At 40.8% G+C, this 26,799-nt stretch overlaps 1 protein-coding gene across 1 annotated transcript in view; it reads right to left on the reverse strand.

Annotated features, from left to right (window-relative positions):
- Nucleotides 1-25,409, reverse strand: part of zfpm2a (zinc finger protein, FOG family member 2a) — a 137,851-nt gene extending 112,442 nt beyond the window's left edge. Inside the window, exon 1 of the mRNA XM_028580069.1 lies at nucleotides 25,141-25,409. Within this exon, the coding sequence (XP_028435870.1) occupies nucleotides 25,141-25,180 (40 nt within the window). The 5' untranslated portion in view covers nucleotides 25,181-25,409. The remainder of the gene's footprint in view (nucleotides 1-25,140) is intronic.
- Nucleotides 25,410-26,799: the final 1,390 nt, after the last annotated feature.

The raw sequence follows: 26,799 nt of genomic DNA on the forward strand, positions 1-26,799 counted from the left end.
TGCTAGCATAATTTTGCAGAGGAGAGTATTTGCAGATGCAGCAGAGTTATCAATCCGAACAGACACACAATCCGGGTCCAATGTCACTTCTCCTCATTATGTTAATGGTTAATACATGCAAATGAAAACATTCCGGCAATTTGATTTCTTTGAAGATAGTTTGCATATTGTCTTAGCCATAATGATGGTACACTTTCTCCCCAGCTTGGATTTATGCAAGGCTAGTTAGTTCATTTTTATCAGCTCTGAGTTCATTTCTAGGGCTACTGGAATGTGTTTTCCCCTTCCCCTCACTATTTAACTAATTAGGATTCAGGTACCATAAGCAGATTTTTCACGCTATTGGTGTTTTTCTTAATTAAGAAACAAATGAATTCTCCCCAGCAAAATAGATGGAACAACGGGATAGGGTGCCAGGGGCCAGATGCGGCGCTTCTTAATTAGAAGTCACTCCATTGTCTGAGGTTTTTTAATGAAGCTCCAATCTAAATGGATATCAAAAAAGCTTCTAGTGAAGAAAAAACACACACACACACACACACACACACACACACACACACACACACACACACACACACCGCCATTTAAAATAATAAGGAAATAAAGATAATGAAAGACAAAAGATATGTACTGGCAGCCCCGGCTCACACCTCCAGTTCAGTGCATGCAGTGCTCCCGTCACCTCTGCATGAGCCCTATTAAAACAGCTCGATCCCTTGCCTGCCCCTGCCTGCCTGCAGCCATGTCTAATGTTCTGCCAAGCCAACAGTGAAACACTCTTTTCAACTTCTCATCAAAGGTGGAAGTTTCATTACCCCGTGGATGGTTATCAACTAACTATTACTGAAAACTGTTGCAGCTGTCAGCTTCCTGTCTCGGTTTGAAGAAACAGTGGAGGCTTTAAGCCGAATCCGCTTATCATATCAATGTCGCTTGCGATATGCTGATGTCGTGCGCAGGGATGGCCAACGCAAAATGTCCAATTAGCTGGAACAAATTGTCACCTCAACACAATATGGAAGATAGAAAAAAAGGTTTGCAATTAGATTTGAGCACCTGGGCTGTGTATACGGTGTTAAAACTGAAGAAAGCGCCGCAGATGGGACGAAAGAAAAGTTTTTGTTTTGAAGTTAATTTGCAGGAGGTTTTTTTTGTGTGTTCCTGTGAAGCCCAATCATCTCGGTCAGCCTCGCTGACGTTGCTGTGCTGGTGACTGAAGTCGATAACATCGGGACTGTTTTTGACTGAAATAAAAACCCGTAGCATGCCCATATGTGCTGCCAACCCCATCAGTTCTTCTTCAGACGGCATGGCTTAGGAGCTCCCAGAGGATGGGCCAGTGCCCACTGATACGGGCCCAGCAACCGTCTTGTCCAGGCCAAGTATCCCTGCGCCCAGGGGCTGTGCCATCAATGCCATGACTTGTGCCAGACTGGATCCCACCCAGCAATCCATTTCAAAGGCTTTTTTTATTTTTTTTTTTATGGATCAGGTATGCAGTGTGATTTTCCTTTCCCTTTGTAATGTGCCGTGTCAAAGGCGAGCTAGGCTTACTTTAAAGTCATAAACTAGTTTTTTCCGCCTTTCATTTGGGATGGAGACATAATTGATTCCTGACTTTCCAAATGTCAAGTTGGAAGAGATGAGGAAAAAAAGAGCAATGTCCTAAAATAAATCAATTGGCAATATGGCCAAGTTGATTTAGATTTAGCGTTTGAGGCTTTTATTCATAAGGTGTTAATCAATAGTGAGCAAATACTGACATATCTATCATCTGAATGATTCCCAGGGGAATTTGACTTTCATGGAGAGTACCTTATTGAACAAAGTAACAGCTTAATACGCTATGTGTTGTCTAAATCTGCCAGAAACATTAAAAGAGCATCACTTCATAATTTACCCATGCAGAATATTTGAGTGAAACACAATTTACTGATTAATTGCTCTGTGTTCACAGAGTGAAAACTGATTTTTTTGTAACTTTCTTAATATAAAGTCACATTTTTTAAACACCTCTATTTATCCACACATTACCATAATCCTCTGGATGTTCACTCGTGTGCTCTCTCTCGTTTAGAGCATTACTTGTTTATTTATATCTGTGAATGAGATTAGAGGGGAAGATTACTTAGCCCAGACACATGAATAGCGATCAAAGACTAGAGGATAATGTAAGTCTTTCGGTGATTGCTCAGCTCTTTTCAAATCTACCGGTGGAGTATTAGAACAATACAAGTGGCTGTGCTCCATATAGTGTGACAACAATAATACAAAATCCTCAGGGAGCGAACCGCATGTAAAACACTCCAGATCAACACACAGTACACTGGCACAAAGTGTCCTCTAATGCAGCAAAAATTAGCTTTGATCCTGACGAGGGGCACAGCAAAGTAGCAATCAGTTCAGTGAAATGTCATCAAATGGCAGACCTAAATGCGGCTTTGAGGCCCGTCTGGTTCTGTATCTATTCAAAGCAATGTGTTTTACAGCCCGCACTGTTTCGAAAAAGCTGCAACTGGGGAACATCAGCCACGACTAAACAAGCAACATTATGTCCTTGTGATTATTCTGAACAAAAATGTGGACACAAATATGACACTCTAATCCAGATGATTTATGAAGAATGCTACGACAGCTGACTTGTCTTTTATTCTGTCGGTCTGTGCTGCACACGTTTGGAGGAAGCACTGGTCCGGCCAATTATCGGTGGCAGGACAGAGAAACCTGTCACTCGGCTATGCATGACAAATGAAGAGGGACAGCACAGCAAAAAAAACGGCAACAAATGAATCTGAAAAATGCACACATGCATACAATCGCGACACAAAAAAAGAGCCAACTGCATCAGGCTGTAGTTTTGACAAACAAACTTTGAAAGGAGAATTTATTGGTAGTTGCTAATGAAGGGACGGGTCTTAGGAGCAGTTGGCTAATTATTTATCCTGCTGGCTTTATGGCTCTCATTAATTTCCCCCCTCTCTCTCTTTACCTTCCATTGAAAGTCTGAAGTCAACCTGCATCTGGTGCTGATAACGCTGGGGTCTCAGCAGCCTCCCAGCCTCCCCTCGAACCCACCCACACGCCACCCCACTAGAGAAAAGGAGCAGCTTTCATTCACACCCACTGGATAATGCCATTGGAAATAGCACTCTGTGCTTCAATTCCACACGGATGCGCTCGCCGAACGAGGAAAACATACAGTAGAGCAGGGATCATCAACTAAATTTTTACAAGGGCCAGAATTTTTCTAAGCAGACACTCTGGGGCTGGACTTTCAAATAAAGAAAATAAAATGTATTTATACCTAATACGCCTATTCTTGTTTGAAATTTTCACTTTCTTACTGAATTAATGCTATTCTTTTTTTTTCTTTTACATGTATTAGTTTGAGCAAACTCCTAAAAAACATGGAAACTCCATAATGATAACTGGCTAGCTAATAACTTTAACTAGAAAAAGATCTCCGACTAGGAGGCAGTTCACTGAGGAGTGATGGTTAAAGTCTGTGATATGGAAACATTATTGTAGTATGCAGCATCCTGATTGGTGGAAAATGCTTGCAGAAAGAAAGGCTGTTGTCAGGTAAACATGTCACTGTCAAAGAGGCTGAAGGGAAAAGTTGACGTGGAAAAGCCAAAAACCCAGCTTTAATGATGAATGACTATAGACTCGTCATGTATAACTCATTTGCAATGAAAGATGCTGTTGCAAAATAATACAACCAGCATCATCTTCATCAAGAATGAAGAACTCGAACATAACGATTGCGTCATTCACGTGCATATTAAGTAGCCACTTATGATACCTCCATAGATTTACCGCTCCAGCGGAGTTTGGTTTGTTCAGCCAGCAGTGAGGTTTACAAGAATTTGTCCAAATTTCCAGATTCCCGGCAAACTAATATAAACAGTTAGACTACAAACCGACAGCTTTTCTTTTAGCTTGTTTGTAAAATTCGCTATTTGCAGAGTAGAGCTGTGTTTGCGTAAAACAGCGCGGTGGATAGGAGTGGACTGAGCAGACAGAGCAGATTGAACTATCGCTTTCTACATGTTGATGCCGGTCTACAGGTGAGTGCATTGATAAGTATTGTAGCCTATTTACAGAAAAGAGACAGCGCGAGTTCATCTGCCCCAGCGGCCGTTAGTAACTCTCTCTGTATCGTTCCCAGTCAGGTGCTGCGTGTTAAATTAACGCACACACACACCTCGGCTCAGCCGTGTGGAGCTCGGGCATCGCTGTGGAGAATCCCGGCATGTGAATAGAGATGTAAATACAGGGGGCTGGGTTTTTGCTCTAAATGCTTGAAATGATAAATAACAGAACACATTTTTTTCTCTTTACATTTTGTGAATTCATGATTACTCTGCGGGCCGGAGTTGACGTTGGCTGCAGTAGAGTATATTGGGAAGAGGATATGCTGCATGTTTTAATTCAGTGGTCTCTATGGCAGGACTGTTGGATGTTACAAGGCAAAGAGGTGTTGCAGAGAAGCAGCTCGGTGGAGTAGGAGCACAGGAGCAGAAGCATTAGATGGAAATGCTGAAATATGTACTGAATCTTGGACTTTCTGAGTATCAACTGGTCAAATTCTTAGATTTGTGTAGTTGTTTAAATGGTAATTTCTGCTAACTTTAGACCAGTGGTCTAATGTTTTTTTTGGCTATGGACCCCTTACCTGAAAGAGAGACAAGCAGGGACCCCCTACTACATATATTGTATAAAATTGACTTGCATAATAAACTGGGCATAACATGTAGGGCGGACTAAAGCATATACACAAACCTTTTTACGTTGCCCTATGATACGCTATTAAAATATATATATATATTTTTTTTTTACACATTGATTTTTTAATGTCAAACATACATGTGGAAGGCACATCTGTATACATGGATGGCTACAGCGGCTACCATACCTACAGGCCGGTAAGCTTTCATCAATGTGTTTTGTTGATGTTGATTTATCTTTTCTTATCCTATGTTGTGTTCATGTAAAAGTACATTTTCAGACATATTTTAATTTTTGGAGAAAAACAACATTCAAAAAGGTGACTTGCAGTGACTCTTAGTACTCCCTGATGATGATTTCTGATTTAGATCGAGTTTTAATTAAACACTGATGAGAGCTTTCACTTTAATTTGGTAAAGATATAAAAGAGTTTTAGCAAAACATATCTTTGTTTATAATCCTCGAAAAAAAAAAAAAAAAAAAGGAATAAAAAAGTGTACAGGTGCTGGTATCAAACAATGGTACCAAGCCTTTTTAACATAAATAAAGGAAGGATCGTTTGGGTTTGTTGAATTGGGCTGCCTGTATTTGTCTGGCACTGTTAGCCCCTTTTCTTTTTCTCAAACGCTCTATCTGATCGTCTCCCTGTCTTCTACCCTCTGTCACTTTTTTGTGATTGGGGGATATCAGCCCACGTTTGGTGCTTTGGTGAGTTCGCACCCCAGCAGGTCTGAGCTGAAGCTATTCCTGCACCCTCCACCCTCTCTGTCCAACTTCCCCCATCGCCACCCACCCCCTCCTCCACCCGTAGCTGTCAATCAAGTTCACCCTGCGACACAACAATGGACGCCAAGCCCCTCACTTGCGAAGACCTCATCGTCAATCCACAGACGAACCAGACGCCCAATTTCAGCCATTTCTTCCAAAGAGTGAAGCGATAGGCTCCACACTGGTCACACGTTCAAACGCAACAGAGAGACACAGTGGGCGAAAATTTGCTAAAAAAGCAAATACTGTCGACTTCTGCTGACTTCAAACAGCAGTCAGATGGCAGAGACTACCTAGGCAGTAAAGAAGCTGCATTACACACAGCACAAGAGAAAGGGCCTAAAAAACTCTTGGTGATTCCTTTCACGTTTGTCTTTACAGGGAACCCAGAGCATTCACTGCTCTTCTTCTATGCAAAGGCAAGTAAACATGGCACTCTCTGCAGGCTCATGGAATTGAACAGTTCTGAGCAGAACGGCCAACCCTTTATTTTTTTCTTTCTTTCTTTCTTCCTTTCTTTTTTTTTTTTTTTTAAATGCTTCAAAGATGAATTAGCATTTTATTCATGATACATATTTTTCTGCTAAATCTGTCACCATTCATGTGCCATTCCGGTACACTCTGAATTCTTCAAACTGAACTTTTTGCTCAAAAGGTCAGTGAATCAGCACACACACACACACACACACACACACACACACACACACACACACACACACACACACACACACACACACACACACAAACACACATGCAAACACAAACACACAAACTTAATGGGAAGGGAAACTTAACCCTGTTAAGTTCTGTTTCAGTCTCCACATTGCCCCGGTGACGCTCTCTTGCAGTCTTATTGGACTATCAGTGCTCGGGAGCAGTGTTGGGAGTAACGCGTTACAAAAGTAACGCAATTACAGTAATGTATTCCTTTTTGCTGTAACGCAGTAATGTAACGCATTACTAATTAAATTTCGGTAATATTATACCCGTTACAATCTCAGTAACGCGAGTTACAACGCATTTTAACACAACATTTAAGAATTTCCCAACACCGCGAAACATTTGATCACAGGAAAAAAAAGCCGTGAGTATTATTTCATAACATCTGTGTCCCAACAGGTGACGGTACGTCAGCGCGGACAGCAGTGTGTCCGAGCCGCTGACAGATTTAAACATGTCGGGAATTAATGTTTAATGTTTAGGCTTGCTACACGTAAATATCATTGCAGTTTACCAGCCGTGGAGAGTAACTATGCCTGTAGTGGAATGGCTTCGAATGTCGACCAAAAACGCTTGTCTTCTGCTGTGACCATTTACTGCTCAATACGTTGCAGTTTTACAAACAAAAAAAGTGATCAACTTAACTTGACGGACATGTTTGCATCTAGGGTCTCACGTTCATCTCAACACAAGCTAGAAAGAGTACACAACAGACAACTTCCGTGTAGCCTACTTCAAAATAAAAGCACTTCCTGTGACAATTCGCAGTAAAACTAAATTACTGTTAAATAAGGTGGAGCTTTTCACATGTCAGCTGTAAATCAAGTACTGTAAATAATGTAAATAGTGAGTTTTAATCACACTATTGACCATTTCCTTTATACTGTTTTAAACTAAACAACATGAATTTCTTATTCAAGTGCTTTAAACAAACATTTTACAACAATGCTGTACTTCAATACAACTGTAAGGTAGCCTACTTATAATTGAGTATTTTCATTTTCTCCTACTTGCCTAGTGTATGTTTTACTTGTCTAGTTTTATAGCTTTAGTTACTTTGCATATCCATATTAATTATACAAAATATTATGAATAATCTATGATGTATCAAAGTGGATAAAGAGGAGACTTTATTGATCCGGTTGTGAAATTCACAAGCTAGCTGCCAAGTCAAACTTCCGCTGTTATTTTGGTGAAAGTAACTCAAAAGTAATGCAAAAGTAGTGTAACGCATTACAATTCATAGACAGTAATATTGTAATATAACTAATTACTCTCAAATGACAGTAACTAGTAATCTATAATGTATTACATTTTGGAAGTAACTTGCCCAACACTGCTCGGGAGTCATGGGCCTGGCCCGTCAAGATAAAACAAACCCTGATGAAATGAACCATGTGGGAGCAGAGAGTGCTGCTCTCTGCTGATGGAAGAAGCCCCGTCACTCTGAGAGGTGAGACTGTAACAGTGGCATATTGCCCTGAGTGACCTGGCTCACTGCTTGATCTCCAGTGCGCTCTCTGCAGAGATGACAGAGGATTTACCGATACACTACTGGAGGTGTTTGGCGGCCAAAACAAATCATTTAATAAAACAATAATTAGGATTTTGATCAGTTTCAAAATCAATTGTATAGATAGGTATACATCTCATTTCTATGCACATTTCACGTAGATATTTTAGCATTTAAATGAATGAATAAGATATGTTAAATGTCATTGCATGTGTTGCAGACCCCACACAAACCTTATTTGATTACTAACTTGAGGATTTCCATTCTCTGCTACACTGAAAAAGGAAAACTGTTGGACCAACTTAAACAAATTACTTCAATTGGTAACATGCAAATGAATTAGGTTTTTCTAAATCAAATTAACATGCTGATTAACACAAATGTTTAAAGTCAGATGTATTTAATAATCTGAGTGCTTTCAAATCAAGCGTTCTATTAATGCAACAACAGTTTTTCAACAGATTTTTAGGCCTTTATTGACAGGACAGCTGAAGACATGAAAGGGGAGAGAAAGGGAATGACATGCAGCAAAGGGCCGCAGGTCGGAGTCAAACCCGGGCCACTGCGTTGAGGAGTAGAGGAGGAAAGTTAACTTAAAGTTGTATTTTGCCCAGTTACTTAATACTTCGCCTCCACTACATTACATTAATGTGACACCGAGTTACCAGTTACTTCGCAAATAAAGATTTCACACACAAAACATTATTACCTTACACTGCATGTGCTGCAGTATGCCAATGTGTTTATCCAGGATATTAAAATACAATGGTCATATTGTTTTATGTAGGCTGATATAACGTCATTGGTGTACTATGTACTAGACTTACTTAACTGTATTTGGCTAGTAATACATTTTCTCTTAATTTAATTTTAAACTTACTTAAATTCTATGTTGGTGCAGTGCTTCTTTTAAACCTAATTTCTCGAGACACTTCTTACTTTGAGTGATGGGGTCCAACATAAACACTGCCAACGTTAAATCACTTTTGGTGATGTGAGAGATTTCTGAATTTGTGCTGTTTTCTGTGCCTTGTTTTTACACTGATTCTTAGTGGGCTCGGTTGGTAGAAGGTAACATCACGCAGTTTGGGGCACCAACCAGAATTTAGCAATATTTGGATTTGTTTATGTAGTCAAGCCACTGTAAATCAAAAAGGTTGACTTTTTGATTTGAACTTTTTTTGAGTGTTTAACTAACTTAATATCTTTGCTGTTGGGCAAAAAGCTTGGATCTCCAAAACTGTTGCTTTTCAGGAAATGAAAAAAAAGGCTAATTTGAAAACATTTTATTGAGCTATTTTTCTCAGACAAAGTCTGAAAAAAAAGGTATATATATAATGGTTGACCAGTAGCATTTATTTATGAGTGTGAAGATAGAATGATTCTGCACGACAGAGACAATATATGGTTTAACTTTCATTGTTGCCTATTTTGACGTGAATATTAAATGTTACAGAGAAATGCTACAATATGATAACAGAGGCTTTAAGTAAAGGATCTGAATATTTCTACCACCACTGAACCTCATATCAGCAGCACTCCTATATTTACATCAGTCTGACAGCTGTTCAAAAGCTTTTATCACTGATTTAACTGAGCGACTGATGAGTTGATTGGCATTTTCATCCAGCCATTCATATATTTAGCATTCAGTAGCTACTGTACTCAGCACAAAAGAAACTCCCTGCATCTTTCCTGTCTGCATCGGCAGTGACATTTTAAATATTCAGACAGAGTCTGACAAAGTTGGAGAGTGACAAAAATAAGGGACGTTCTCAATATTCCACGGCATTTGACTGAGCCGATGACACAAATCGTTATTTACCACTTTCAGATCAGAGACATGCACTGTATCGCTATCATTGAGCTGGTCAATATACATCACTTCCACCCAAAGGATTACACCTCTTATCTGAAATGATATTCAATAAAGTATGACCGCAGAAATACAGGGTGGAGTGTTCTTGCTTGGATCTGGCTTATGCTGTGAAGAAGAAGAAGAAAAAAAAAACACTTTATTGGAATTAAGATCCAAGTCAAGATTACCTGAGGAAACAGCAGTTAGATTTCTGTACCAGTGCCACGTCCTACACTTTATTCTTCGCTGCTTGGGGACTAGACCACAGTGTAACTGCTCCCCACAAGCCATGGGGGTGTAATAGGATGCCTTTATGAAATATATACAGACTCCACAGCACCTTCCACAGATCATAGCATGGGCTAGGGTGTTTGGTGAGCAGGAGTTTTTCCTGCGTGTGTGTGTGTGTGTGTGTGTGTGTGTGTGTGTGTGTGTGTGTGTGTGTGTGTGTGTGTGTGTGCGTGTTTAAAATTCCCTGCAATCCAAAAAGTCAGTGAGGCAACAGCAACACTTTCCCCAGGTCCCTCTCTGATGCTTCACGACTGTGATATCTAGGCCTGGGTTAAAATAATAATCGATTGTCCAATTAAAATCGTGAATGAAATCGATCTTTTAATACATGCCTTGTCACCGTGGATGTGGTGAATCAACCCCCTTTTTGGGAGTTCATTCTTAATGTAAACATTAACCTAGTGCATTTTGAAAAAAAAATAGTTGAGGGTTGTTTCTTTCTTGCACAATTTACAGCACACGTTCGCTGAGAATCTCTTTTATGTCCAACAAGAATTGATATTGTTACTGAAAATTCCATAACCTAATTGATATGGAATCGAATCGGAAATGCAATCAAATTGCGACCATGTGAATCGGAATCGATTATACCCAGCCCTAGTAATATCATCAAGGTGCATGGGATGATAGCACTCAGTCATTTGTGCTGCCTAATTAGCTGCTGCACGCACACGCACACACACACACACACACACACACACACACACACTCACACACACACACACACACACACACACACATACTGCTGTGCCATCCTTTCAGATCTTCTAGCAAAGCGACCGTCATTAGATACAGCGGGATGAAGTTAACTCCACTGCTGCCAGTTTGTGAGACTACTGAATGTGGTCTGGAACAGTAGCAAGGAGGTTTCTTCTTAAACACAGTCATCTTTTTCATGGTTAAAACTGGACAGCTGTCATCAGATTTTCCCTATATGTGTTGTGTATGAATATGGTTTGTGGAACTAAATACTGAAATAACTCAAGTCGTTTTGAATTCTCTTTTCAATTTCTGTTTTATTTTCCCCTGACATCAAATCCCACACACACACACAACCCCACACCCACCCACGCACGCATGCATGCACGCATGCATTCACGCATGCACACACACGCACACACGCACACACACACACACACACACACACACACACACCCCGCCCGGTCCAGCCCTGCACTGTATAGCTTTTCTTTTCTTGTCGGGAATTTGATAAAGCTTTTAGTGAGTGTGGTTAGAGCACTTGGGCTGAGGATCTGATGAGAAGTGTGGGGTCTGTCACACACAAACACACACACTATAAGTACATTCTAATTAGCTGATGTATGCAGGACCTCATCCACATTGGAGGGGTATCAAAAAGCAATCAACGCCCCATCCCTGATGAGCTCAGAGAGACACAGAGATCCACATTGTCTATGGAAAGATGATGCGCGGCTGGGCCTCCATTGGGCTTTCCAAACCACCATAATGCCATGCAATCACAAGACATTATGCACAGATCAGAACCCCAAAGCCACAGGATAGAGAGAAAAAAAAAGTAAATGGAATATTGAGTTCATAATTCAAAAGCCTGATTATGATGGTCGCTCTTGTGAAAAGCTGCTGTGGAGAGCCAGAAGTGGGAGAATTGGCCCGCGAGGGCCACAAAATATGCTTATACATGCAGAGGAGAAACGTGTTTAAAAAACTGTCATGATCAAGAGCAATACAGCTCACATAGCAGGGAAATCAGCAGAGTTAAGATGACAACTCGTTGCCATGGAAAACTGAAAGAATGAAGTCAGCAGTGACTGTATGAGGAGAATTTATGAAAGTGATTCTTCCCAGTGGAGGGGAAATCAAATAGAAATACAATATCAACCCCAGCAGAAGTCTACGTTATCAGCATGAAATGGTGGGAAAAAAATATCCTAAACATACGATCTAGGATTTTGTCACCCATTCATAATCTAATTTGACCCGAGGCCACGCAGCCGATTCGTTTCGGTAAAGACCATAGGTGTTTTAGCTGCAGGCTCCAAAGGAGAGAGGCATGTGTGTCGCACAAAGACCATCGGTTAGCGACGTACCGAAAGGGACTCTGTATCACCATCTTATCTTCAAAGGACTGGGCAGGGGCTCAGGGGAGCTGTGCCACGTCTCGCCTCCACACAGACAGACACACACACACAGAGGGGGGATTTGGACCTGCAAGCAGGAACCAGAGATCTCTCGGCCGGCACCCAGGCCTGGACCCTCCTCCAACTCGCCCGCGGAGAACAGGCAGGGTTCCTGCACACGCGGCACAACATCAGTGAGCTGATCCCCCCCCCCAACCCGCATCAACCCACCACCACCACAACCACCACCACCACCCTCCTCACCCTCCTCCTCTCTCTCTCTCTCTCTCTCTCTCTCTCTCTCTGTCTCTCCTTCCCTCCTCCCCTGCAAACCCACTCCACCGAGTGCCTGCCCATTTGCTTCCTGGCCCTCGGCTTGACGGAGGGGATGGGATCTGAACTCAACTTAGACACAGAGTTTCCACATTTCACAGATGGCTGGGAGAGGCTTTGCATGGAGGTGAGGAAACAGAGGGAGAAAAGAGAGGGGGAGAAAGAGAGAGAAAGAGAGAGAGGGAGCCTCATAGCCGCCGCCGAAGCGGGGCCGATTTCACACCGCGGCAGTGTGCGCTAAAGCAGGCCGCCGTTAATCCACTCACTGAGGGGAAGGCCTGGAGCTATTCCGCCGCTCGACCGCCATCTCCCTCCACAAAGCCATAAATGGTGCATTATACAACTGGGCTTCAGAGACACTGCTGATATGCTGATAGGTGGCGGACAAAGACCAAAGCAACCACAGGAGCAGAGCCACATGCAGGACTGAGGGCCTTAGCACAGGAGCAGAACAGCACACGTACTTAGACGCTGTACTTGCTGAGGTGTGGACTGTTACAGTGCTATATCTGCACTTGTGATCAGGAGAGGTTCAACCTCTGGATTCGGCCCCGAGACAGAGATGGACATGCACTAACACTCTTACTTTTTTTTTTTTTTCAAAATAGTTTTTCTCTTTCTTTCTCTCCACTGTGAATTCATATCGGTGACGTTACCAAACGTCTCGAAGATGAGTCTTTGAACTCATGAAAGGCAATCATTGTGAATGAAAAGAAGACAGGAAATATATAAACATGGGGGAATTTAAATAAATTGCCACAAAGAAAATCACGGCGAGGGCACTGAATTATGTAACGATAAGGCAGCCACCAGCCTAAGCCACAAAATGAGATGTTTTACAAGAAACGAACAGTGGTCCAGATTAGGGAGCCATCCTGTTTAGACATGAAGCCAATTGGGTTGATATCACATGTGGAGGAAATTTGAAAGATAAGTGGGAACTATGAGAATTGTTATAATCCAACTGTAACAAAAAGCTGAAGTATATTGGCTATTCCCCCCAGAAGCACTGGGGCGATAAACATCTCTGATGAAAGAAGTTCATTACTTGTGCGCCGTGTAATGTAACATGCTCTATTATGAGTCTATGCCAACCTACAGTCAGGCAGTCTCTAAATGAAGCCTCCAGCACTTAATGGACATCATTAGGTGAAAACATATAAGAGATAATTATGGTAATTACAAATCCCTTTTATTCACCCTGAGTCTTTGACAAGAAGGTTGTCATATCAGCCACTTCAAACAAACAAAGAGTTGTTGCCTCTTCCCCTAAATGATGTCCGGTTCCATTTGGATGGGGATTGTCTTCGGATTATCCTTTTTTTTAATTGTTTGGTTTGTGGCTCTGAATGGAGGCTACATTTCTTTCAGGAAAAGAAAAAAAACTTGATTAAAACAAGTGATTCACAATACTTGAATTTGACTTGCATTTGCATAGGCACTTCATTACAAGTGAGACCTTGATGTTGAAAGCAGCCCCATACAAAGCTAATGGACATGTCTGTTATGTGTATTAGAGATGGACACTCAGAGAAACCAAGGCCTTGTATTTAATATCACAGACATCACTACAGGGCACCCGAGGCCCGTCTTATTACATTTCAGCTAAAAGGAAAAGAATGACAAACGCTGGCAATATTACGGCTTTTACAGACCAAAAAAATATCTCTCAAGAGTTTGTTTTGGTTAAAACCTAATTCAAGTGTTACTGTTATTTTTGCAGCACAGGGTCAAACCCAGAGCAGGTCTTGTCGCTTCATCTTAGCGATACACGATCTGAGCAGCGAGAAGACATGAAATGTTGTATGGAACATCTTTATGGAGAGACTGAGAGGCAGTTGTGAAAGACTTGGGTGTTTATTTACAATATGCATCCAATCATCCTTTGTCACAGTTCCATGTTGGTCTTTCTTTCCGAAACCGCAGAGAGACACTCGCCGACGAGATTCCATTTTTGGCCTCTTTGCTACACAAACTCATAATATGGTGCCGTCTTATCAGATCCTGCTTACAATAACAGATTCACGTCGAGTCAAAGCTGTTGTTTAACTTATTGGATCCCATGGGAAAATTCACTTCAAACAAGTCAGGAGACATCTGCCAGTCCACAGCAGCTGATGATGTCAACGGGTCCCTGCTTGTACCAGATTCCTGCACCACTTTCAATCATTCCTCGTGAGATTACTGCAATAGGATATTACTGAACAAACTATGACCATGTGTCCTGCTGCCACAAAGCTTAGCAACACATTACAGTTTGTCAAAGCAAGCTATTGCGAGGGAGAGATAGATACAGAGAGGAGGAGAAGAGCCATTGACCTTCATATTTGCCTAGCTTCCCCTCAACCCCCAATCTTAAAAGTGAAATCATCTGATCCCAAACTAACTGTCAACTGGCTTGTGATGGTGGCAAAGCCAGCAGACATCAATCAATCAGATTTTCTCCTCGTCTATCAGAGGAGGCTTTTTTTCCCTGTTTTGCCCGGGCTTATCATCTGACCCAGTTGTTATCCTGTTTCTGAAGCTTAAAAAAAAAAACTTGATTATGGTCAAATGTATGTCTCGGAGATTCACAGGCACATTCTAGACTCAACCAGAAGGGGAGAAAATGTTATCAGTATTTCACCACAGAAATGAATGCAGGATGTAATGATTGTAGTTTTTCAAAAAAAAAAATGAGGCTCTTAATTTTACCCTCGTGGTGGAAATAAGGAGTTTGAGCCAGTTATCTTTGGTTTTCAGGAATGCGTGACTGCGTGAAGCTGAGATAAAAATCCAATCTGATATCATAAGACAAAAAGGCATTTTAGTTGGCTACAGCACTTGCTCAATGTCAACAGTTTTTAGTAATTACCAGATAAGCATTCTCTGAAATACACAGAGAAAGAAAATTGGCTGATTCTGAAATAATAGCGGCTGCATTTCTCCCTGGATGTTTACTCTGTCACTTCACAAAGCCCAGCTTTGAAATAATAAGAAGCAGGAGACGTGTACTTTGCAACACGTCACTCCTTTCGTCACTGTCCAATACCGCACACACACTCTGTCTAATCTGATTTGCATAATTTACAGCAAATATAATCGATCATCATTAAAGTGTTGGGAGTAATGGCTCCGTTATGGCTATTTCTGTACTGTGGCAGTGCTCAGTGCTAATCACACGCAGGCAGATATGGCCTCTGATCACATGATGTGTAAGCTGTGCTGTCAACAGCTTTGCCAGCTTTGCAATGGTGCAAATCAAAACACAGCCTCTTTATAGTATTAACATATTTTCAAGTTTGTTTTATATTTTCAGCATATTTGACATAAATTGTTTATCTATTTACAAAGCTTTGTCATTAGTGATTTTCCAGCGAGGCCTTAAGATGTTATGCGTTTTGTGGCGTTCTCCTGGCAGCAAAATGCTGATGTACAAATTGAACTGAAAAGCTTGTTACTTAATCCTCTGTTGCCACCTATCCCTTAACTATACAGCCTGCTGCATTTCATCCCAATGCAAAGTTCTGCATCGCGCTGCCCCCCCACAAATACATCCTCAGTAATTCCTGCCAAGCCAGAGATTTACACTGAGCAGCTATTAGGGCATCACTGCCAGCTACTACCCTGCTCTGGAAACGCTGCTCACCATAATTATCCCCTTTCATTATCATCAATTAAGAAAAAAAACAAAAAAAAACATTTCATGTATTTTTTAATTGCTGAAACAATTTGTCTGGTTGAAGTTAAACTCAAGGCTCGGGCAATAATTCCACTTCCACAACATACTGTGACAATGCCTGCTGCAAAACGTGAGTCATATTTACATGGAGTCCCTTTCCTTTCTCTCATCCAAGATTCAGTCAAAACCCTAATATCACTTTTGACATATTCCATGAAAGTGTTTTGATTAGCTGTAGCTAATTAAATTGAAGTAAACAAAACAAATTTGAATACTGACATAAAAGTGCTTTACATCCCTGTGAAGGAAGACAAACATAATGTCTTGAATAAAGCAGAGGCACGTTCCTGTTGCAGGCGCAGAGCAGTTTCTCTTCTGGGCTATGGAGATGTCAAAGCATCACACAAATGTGATGAACCCAATATCTATATCCATGATACATCAAAACCTCGGCATGGCCCAAAAATAACCGCAATACCTCAGGAGCAACCTCAGAAATCCCCTTAATTGAGCAATATCTTCATTCCTGATCCATGTGCATCACCGAGGTGAAAAGGGACTGTGCAAGTTAAATGAAAGAAGAATTCATGATGTGTGGCGGCCTCTCTTACTCACCCTGGCTATTTCCCCTCTTGGCAGGGGCCAAATAGAGAATGTTAAATGAGGCAATTGTGTCCCGGAGGCAAAAAGAGGAAGAAAAAAAAAAAATAGCAGGCAGTGCCCCTGCTCTCTGCTCCAACCCCGAGGAGCATTCTGCAGCATGATGAGGTACATCCAGGCCTGCCGCCACCCAAATACTGTGGCTCACACCAGACCTGGAACTCAGCATGAGAAGAGGCTACTCCACACTACAGCTACGTACTATACTCATTACTCAAATTCCTAATTGGGGTTGGGCATCGTTTTGATAGTAACAATTCTGATTCCGATTCTGATTCTTCCTTTCCATTCCGGTTCTTATCCACGCTTGATTCTGATTCTTTGAGGAGGTGGAGTTGATAGTATATTTGCTGTAAAATAAAGCCACACAACACAACAAGTGCATGGAAGTACGCTGGCCGCTACCGAAAACAAAGCTGATGATCGTAACCACATTTTCCAAACGATTCCAATTTTGTTTTTTTAAATGATTGCATTGGAATCGTAACTATTGAAACCATTCCAACTTGGAACAGCTTCTGATGCCCAATCCTATTCCTAATCAAGCTGCTGTTTCATCGTACAATGCACAAAACAGTGTGCACGTTAAGAAGAATGTGCAATAATGCCTGTGTGGAAAAATATTGACCCAAAATAAGAATTTAAGATAAGCTAATTCTTAATATGTACAGACAAATGATGCTTATGATTATATTGGCAGTCATGGAAAGTAACTAAGTACATTTACTCAAGTACTGTAATTAAGTATAAGTTTCAGATACTTTGCCTGTGTATCTTAAAGGAATGCTGCTATTATTCTTTTAATTTACTACATTTCAGAGAGAAATATTTAACTATTTTTTGACAACTATAGATACTAGTTAGTTTGCAGATTATGATTTCACAAACAAATGTGATCATGTTAAAGAAAGAAAGAATTAATTAATTAATTAATGAATGAATACCTTTATTGTCACTGCATGTTCCCATACAATGACATCTGTCTGTCTGTCGTCGCGCAAACACACACTCTCATGCTCGCAAAGAAAATGTGTTAAAAACTACAGAAGCAAATATTGGCACCACCGTGACCAACTACAACACGAAGACGCTCAAAGATGATCGATTATCAAAATAGTTGGCAATCCATTTCCTGTGAAAAATTATCGTTCCAGATCAACACAACTTTGCTTAGTCCCAATATCATGAGCACCATAGACAGTGAGTGCCAGGATGTACTGTAGGCTGAGGCCTGTAGAAATACCAGGATGTAGAGTGTGATGTGTTAACATTCTGCAGGAAACTGATCTCCCCTGCAGTCCCACACTGTCAGCTATACAGACATACTCCACGGTGACACCTCTGATAATCAAAGCTTTGTCTGGGTCTTAAAAGGACGTACTTGAACAACAGCGAGACCGGAGGCCCTCTTTGCTGTAATGGCCTTTGGACATCAATATTTAAATCTTACATCTCTGTTGTGATTAGAATGCTGCCTTTCTCTGTGTTTTTTTTCTTTCTTCTTCTTCTTCTTTTTCAACCCCTCTCTCTCCTGAAACAACAATGTGGGGGTGAAAAGAGGCTTAAATCGATGATCTTTGAGTCTAAACTAGATTCCTGAGCAGTTTGCCACTCTCAGCAGCAAGATAAGATAAACTCTCTTTGACCTGAGAGATGAAGTTGCCATGACGATCAGGGAGTCCACTTTCTCTATTGATATTTTGCTGATGTAACAACAAATGGAACTAGATCCTGCTCTTGATAATGGTGATTAATTAATACCAATATTGATCCCTACAAGCAAGAGACAAGGCTATTAACTCAAAGCAGGCTGAAAGTCAATTGTTACCTGGGGGCTCAATGGGCATCATTGATATCAAATCTAAATAAACAGAAAGGAATACGGTCAGGGACCCAAACGTACAATCTAGAAGAAAAGCCGCTTTTGTTTCTGTATTTATTGTTTGTTTAATTTATTGTTTAATAGGATTATGTATGCACCATAAGGGTTACCAAATTCCTTATAAGTGTTACTTACTTGGCAATAAATCCTTTTCTGATTCTGATTCTGATTAGCAGGGCGAGGGTGCGGGTCTGTTGATGGAGATCATTGTCATGTTGTTTGGGAATGCCATAAATGAATTGTGTATTTGAAATGATAAGTAAGGAGTTACAACAAATACTAGGTTACGAGGTTCCTAACCCTCGTGTTATTCTTGGGTCAAATTTGACCCATTTTCAAAGTTTTTTACATCAAAAATATGGGTTTCTTTCAACCAAATTCCCCAAAATAACATGGATGTATGGATGTACTTTTTCACAGGTAAAATTAAAGACTACTTCCATTGAATTTTGGGAGTTGTATTCAATTTTATAGCATTTGACACAGTTTCATTCAACAGTATAATGACTAAACTTTGACATAACCCAGTCTGTGATCCACTCAACATCCTCTGATCTTAACTATTAGTGAAAATATTTCATAATTTCTGCTTTTTTTCAAAAGAATAGGTATAATGTCATATAAATTAGGTTTATTGACCATGAATTGGGAAAAAAAGTGTTGAGCTAAAAGTTGTTTGGTGCTTTATCTGTGTAAATTCTCTGCAGAAAATATTATTGCTACTGATAGATATTTGATCAAAATACTGCTAGTAGCTAGCTATCACTCGAAACACAAAACCAACGAAGAACCAATGGCTAATAATTGTGGAAGAAATTGTTTTGATGGAAAGATTGACAAACACACACACACATACACACACACACACACACACACACACACACACACACACAAATAAGGCTACAAAAAGCACAGCTGGACAGAAAATGGGTAAAATTGACTCACAAAGATGACACTGGACTTGAAACATTACACTCCAATGTTTGTCAGTGTAAGAAGCTAAAGACACCTTTTTTCTAGTTTTAGTTATCCACATTGTTGACTGTACTACTATGTATTTGATGTCTTTGTGATTTATTGTAGTTTACCATGATTTATTGTGATTTTTATTGATTATTGTTTGGTTTTAATATATTTATTTATTTGGCCTGTGAAGCACTTTGTGACAGTCAGTGATGAGTGCTATGTAAACAAACTTTACTTATTTACTGTACCAAAATTAACATTTTCTTCACATTTGTGACAGTTCCAGTGTCTGAATTAAAGAAAATACACAATGGTGACAGTTTGGACTGGCGGCCATTGGAATAATAACAGTGGAATTCAGGAAAGAGGAAGATAAAGAGGAAGCTGCATGAGGAAGTGACCTCCACCTTTGCAGCAACCCTGCCCACATTTCACACTGCTGTCCAGGCACTGCAGGCTCCAGCGACAGAGAGGGCAGGATTAGGCACCGGCAGTCCATCGCCTGCCAACCCCAGCTCATCCAACACATCATACACACACACACACACACACACACACACACACAGCACTGTTTTCAACAAAGGAAACAGCAGCTGCTATACATTCCTCTCCCTATAGCTGTAGAGCCTGTGACATAAGCAGTCGTAGCAGCGTTGTAAATACTTTCTCTGTACAAGAAACATCGTACTTTAGGCACAATGGAAGAAAAACAAGAAACATTACAAGACGATGACATTCATCTGCACTGTTGTTTTGTGTCAAAAGTGAGGAGGCAATTGGGGATCCTTCAGCTAAGACGAGGCAACGGCACAAGCTGTTATTGGCAGGGAACAGATGTTTGAGGGAAAGTTGGCATTCAACAGCCATTCTTCTTCTGACAGAAATCAACAAGAGAAACACAAGAGACAAGTCATGATTGTCACCCAATGAAAGAGAAACCCTTAAATATACAGGGAGACTGGCATGCAAACATTTTTTTGATTTTACACCCCCAAAACATCTGACTGCTGGAGTTGCCAACGTTTGTGGGCCAAGGGTGAAACGCGGCGTGTACGACTTGCACAAAAAAAAAAGAAAGAAATATGGCTGAGGAGTCTGTTCCCTGAGAGAGAGAGAGAAAATACATCAAGCTAACAGCTCCGATCCCTCTGCTAAAACACATACTGTACAGTACATGCACCAATGTATACACAATCAAACACACACACAAATTCAGATACAGGATGTTGGCAGTCAATTCAGTAAACACTCCCCTTATCCCTTACTACTGTAATCTGCCTCTGATAAATGCTCCTCAAAGATAGAAATGTCACCTGATATGGTAAACAGTATGCTGACGTTACATAAAGTGGCCTTATGCTAAGGAGTTGGAGAGATTAACTCTAGAGCCGAGATGGAAATAAATGGTCTCTACGATAAAAAATAAAACAGACTTTTAGCTCTCGCAGAGAACCTTGTTTGGCTGTCCTTCACTTCCAAGTGGTACAAGACTAGTGAAACAACTGACTGGAGACCGAATTAAATTAATCCAAGGGTTGTACGTACGTTATATAAGATTTAAGATTACTTGGTGGTCAGTATAAAACAATTACAAATGAACAACCCTGAAACAATTGGCATCATATTCCTTAAAGGCTTTAATATGAGATATATTAGTAAAACAATGCATCTAAGAAAATGTGATAGTGAAAGCAATATTTACCAAAGCATCACTACTCCCAGTGTTCCAACTTTATCCACAAGGTATTATGGGTGAAAATAAAACAAAATACCAAAAAGGCATTACTGTACACTGCAGCTTTACAGATGTGAGATCACTATCACATGAGCAGATTAGGCATTTGGACAGTATGACATAGTGGTAAGCCCCGGGGACTTGTGCACTCGCCGCTCGGCTGCTGTACCAACTAAGAGTAAAAGAGCAGTATAATCACTACAGCTCGATGCTGGATTCTGGTTGGACAATGTCAAGTATAAGGAAGCAACATGAATTCTCAGACGGTCCATATGGTGAAGACAACAGTAAAGGGGAGAACACTAAGTCAGTTTAATAAGCACATTTGACATTCGATGTCCGCCCATGGCCTCAGAGGGCCGCTTCAATATGTTCCCATAAACACTGGCGGAGGCACGCTCCCTACATCATCCAGATTCCCCTTTACGCCGTGAAACTTTGGGGGGCAATTTTACAGAAAAATTACTCTGAGGGGCCCTGGTTTCAATTCAGCCTGTTCATATCTTTCCTTCCTATTAAGCATCAAAATGTTCTCCTCTCAGTACGAATAGAGGTATGGACACCAGCAGCAGCAGCAGCAGCAGCGGGGAGAGGCATGGGGGGGGGGGGGTGAGTGAGAAGAGAGGATAGAGGGAGCTTGGTGGAATTCACACATCATATTACAGCAGCTAATCGCAATCCGCAGAGCATCAGCGATATTTTCATCATTCCTGTCAAATTCTACTGACCCGCCTTGGAACGGCTAACAATCTGGGCAATTTATTGGCATATTGGCACGGGGTGATAAGGCTAAAAACAACAGCAGCTAGCAGCTGGCCCTGGGAGATGAGCTGATAACATTGATATGTGCTCCCACACAAAACACCTCCACCGCTATCTCCTCTTTCTATCACACTCTTATTACAATAAAAGTGTATGGGGCTTCTTTTTTTACGTTTTCTTGGAAAAGCAACAAGGGGAGGGGGATAAAGAAAGGGGGACAGAAATATATATTTTTATATATATATATATAGAAAAAAAATAATCAGATGTAACGTTTCACAGAAAAAAAACAAGGGGGGAAAATACATAATTTATCACTGTATTATCGGGATATCCAGGCAGCCTAATCAAGGAGCACTGAGTGACTATTTTTTGCCTTATCATCCAAAGTGGTGGAAACGGAGAAGGAATTATCAGCCAGCTGCAGATTGCTGGGCTGGAATTTTAATGGTAATAATCGGGTTTCTGATGGTATATCTTCTCTGCTTATCTTTCCCATTATCTGGCCGTATCTCCCCAGTCATCGGAGCAAATTAATGGTGCTCTTTCAGCATCGCCTTTTTATCACCGCTCAGAGAGCACCCAAGGGGAAAGAATAAGCAAAATATTAAAATACTGCATAAATCACAATTTTAGATAACGGTCCAATGTATGCAGGAGGAGGGGGGGGACTGCGCCCAATAACCTTTTTGTCCTTTAGAATGACGGTCTGTGCTGACTTTCTGTGCAGTGCTCTCCTCTGCCTTTTTTCCCCCCAGAGTTCCCGGGGTAAGAGAGAGGATCTAGGCGCCTCGTGACCTTTTCTCTTTCTAACTAGAGCTCGATTATACGAATGCACACCAGCTCCACATTAACAAGATCTTACACATGACATGCTAATTCACACTAGGCCAGGTCACGTAGACGAAAGCGTAACACAAAAACGTTAGACTTCCTTTTTGCTCGACAACAAAATTTGGATGCTACGACGGGATTGGTCCAAAGATGAGTGGACCTATCACGTCACACGTTGTCGTGCTTCTTTGTTGATTAGAGTGTTTGCCGGTTTGTGGTGGATGGCAGCACAGAACACAAATACAAACTTAAAGATAATTCAAACTAAAAGATGTTTCTCCAAAATAATTATTTTTCTGATTCAGAGTTTATGACAACTATACTGTACCCAAACTGTTCTATAGAGCAATAACTATTAATTTATAAAAGCATTTTTAACAATACCCTTTTCCCCATGATCTCAAATATATATATATATATATATATATATATATATATATATATATATATATATATATATATATATATAATGTTAAACTAATTGAACTCAAATTTTGTTTTTTCCAAAAAATACTACAATAAAATGTACAGTAGGCTACATTAATAAAAATTACTCTTCTTTACATAAAAGAACAAAAAATCCAGATTTCAGACAAGATTGCCTTCAAAACTTTTAAATAAAATGTACAAACCATAAATATTAAAGAGGTGAAACAATAATAATTATCTGTAAAACGAAACACACAAATCGCAGATTCTGTCTCACGCAGATGAAATCAAAAAAGCTCTTGTATACCAACATGCACATGCCCTCATGAGTTCATGAGCATGTGAGATCACACACACACACACACACACACACACAGAACACACACAACCACACATGGACACACACACACACACACACACACACACACACAAGAACATACACACCTACACACACACACACACACATAGACACACACACACATACAAATGTTGCCTTCTGAATTCTCCATTATAACTTAAGCACGGATAAACCGTATCACGAGTACAAAACAAATCAGAGGAAGTGGTTTGATATTTGATATTCTGACCCCAAAGTAATCACAGCAGCAGCAGCAGCATTTAGTGGACAAACTGAACACACACGCACACACACACACACACACACACACACACACACACACACACACACACACACACACACACACACATACACACACACTCAGCTGTGTCAGCTGGATTTCAGATGCAAACATGTTTTTATGTCCATGTGCTTGTGTGTGTGTGTTTAAGGATGATCTACAGGCTCTTTAAAATTATGAAAAGTTGTTAAAAACCTTTCATAAAAAATACATTTATTATGCCTAAAATTCAACACAGTAAATATGACACGATGTTGGATTAATGTGGACCTGAGGTTATACTTTATTTTACTTCATGTATTCGTGCCTTTAAAAACAAATAATAGTCCTCTTAATTTCAGTTTACATTTCCATCTAAATTTGAAAATCCAATATGTTGAAACAATGCTGCTGAGAGACAAGATGAACACTTCTCCCCTGAGAAATGGTACCGTTTACTTCAATTTAAAAATTACAGTAAAACATGACATAACTTTAAAACATGCCACACTGGTTGCTCTTTTACTGGCATCCCAGAGAACACTGGTCGATATTTATACCATGTATCGGCTGTACTGTGAAGTTTAAAAAAAAAAAAAAAAGTCTGTGTGCACGTATTTATGCACACACACTTGCAAGTGAGTGTGTAGGTGGAAAAGGAAAAACATGAAGAGTGTGTGAAGGAGATGGGAGTGTGTGTGTGAGGCACGTGCGTGTGTATGTGCTACAATTAAAAACAGTAGCAAAGGATATTCTTTTTTGTATTAAAGCCACGGCGTGATATAGACTGAGTGTACAGTTACGGGCCTATGATGCAGAATCAGTGGCGATGAAAGGCTGCACAGACAGAGTGATGCACTGTCTCACACACACACACACACACACACACACACACACACACACACACACACACACACACACACACACACACAATTTGGACTGAAAACTTGAATATAGTCACATGCACATCAAAACTAACAGCAGGATAACTTGGCAACAGCGGGGAAAACTTTTCCAGCCAGCAGCATTGTGGGATTTGGATTGTAAATCATGTCTTAAAAATTAAAAATAAAAAACACGCACACAACCTAGACTATATCTGCGGACGGAGAACTGGGGCGCGTGGACCGTGACAGGCAACACATGAGCGCTGCTGAATCAGCTTCCGTGTGGTCACTATCATTACAATATCCTGCAAAAAGTCCAACACACTCGGAGACGCCGTGTAGCGGCTAGACAAGATTTAAAAAAAAACAGCACTAAAAAAACCCAAAAACTTACGTTTGATCTGCCTGGGGTTGCTCTGCTTCCTTCGGGACATGCCTGCTGTGCGGCTGGTCAGTGAATCCAGGTGTAGTACTGACAGATCGATAGGTTCTGGTTCATCCAAGCAGCCGGTTTTGGGGGCTTTTGTCTGATGGAAATTTGAGAAAGAAAAAGAAGAAGGGGGGCACCGGTACTTTTTACGCACAAGTCTATCGTTCCGTCTGTCTTTCCTTTATCTTTCTCGTTTCTCTGGCTCTGGCTCTCGCTTTCTCTCTCTCTCTCTCTCTCTCTCTCTCTCTCTCTCTCTCTCCCCCCCCCCAACGCACATACACAAGAATACACACCTCCCTCCCCCCCTCTCTCTCTCTCTCTCTCTCTCTCTCTCTCTCTCTCTCTCTCTCTCTCTCGTTCTCAGCACCGTTCTCCGTGATGAGGCTGCGCTTCGCCGCGATCCGCACGGACTGACTGGGGAGGTGAAAGCGTTTCGCGCTTTTGTTTGAAGATAAGGTTTGTTCCTCCCCGGGTACCGTAGCCGCAGCTTGGTGAACTTCACTTGATCCACAATTACTTTGACTTCCAGTGATTAATTAGCGCGTCGCCCTTAATTAGCGCCCGTGTTTTGGGATGGGGTAAATATGAAAAAAAGGGAGACGGAGACAAACTGAGCTCCAGCCGGAGATCACGATTAGGCATCACACACACACACACACACACACACACACACACACACAAACACACACACACGCACGCACACAATATAAACAAAAAAATCATATGTGTCTTCTTCTCAACCTTTTTTTTTTTTTTTTTTTCTCCTGATATGTTTTAAAGGATCTGCAAATTTCATAGAACTGCTACATTCTAATGTTATCTATCGGAGCAGAACCCTCCACGGTTGCACAAGGGTCATTTTAAAACAGCATGTGCTCCTAGTTATATTACTACGTTTGAACCTATATTGGGAAAATTCACCAGAATTAGCTCAGTGTCCCATAATGCACTCTGGGTTTCTGTGGATTGAGATGCCATGACCTCACATGACTTGATCTTTTGGCTGAAAGATTGGTTTCTTCTTTTTTTTACACTAAACACATGATTGAAAATTATTTGAGAGTATAGGCCTTTATTAAAGCCTGATGCATTCTCTGCATTTAAACCTTACACTTACACACAGTGTCCACACTTTTACTGGAAAATATTCAAATGAAAATATGCAGTGGGTTTCCAGTGAGAGACTCTGCTTTAATGCTTTGTTTATTTATCAATATTTGATAAACTGTCAATCAGAGCACATTTTTGTCTTGCCTACAATTAGTTTCTCTACGGAAGGGAAGAATATTCAGAATATTTAGAGAGAGAGAGAGAGAGAGAGAGTGAGAGAGAGAAAGGGGAGAGAGAGGGGAGAGAGCCTTTAAATCATTCCGATTTTGACTGCCATGTTCTGAATAGTTGCCCAAACTGGAAATCACTCTCTTCAATTAGCCAGTTGGACTGCCAAGGAAGACAAGCAAGTGGCCTGTGAAATTATCTTGTAACCCAATTCCACAACTTTGGAATGGAGTCTGAAACTACAGAATAATTTATGTGGCAGACGGGTCAGCGGCGGTTCACCTTGAGGAGAGCATCTGTCTCGCGAGCCTCCTTGGTTTGTCTGTCCCTGCGTTTCCCTCCTCC

This window comes from Perca flavescens, chromosome 6, assembly GCF_004354835.1.
Source record: "Perca flavescens isolate YP-PL-M2 chromosome 6, PFLA_1.0, whole genome shotgun sequence".
In the NCBI taxonomy this organism is placed as follows: Eukaryota; Metazoa; Chordata; class Actinopteri; order Perciformes; family Percidae; genus Perca; species Perca flavescens.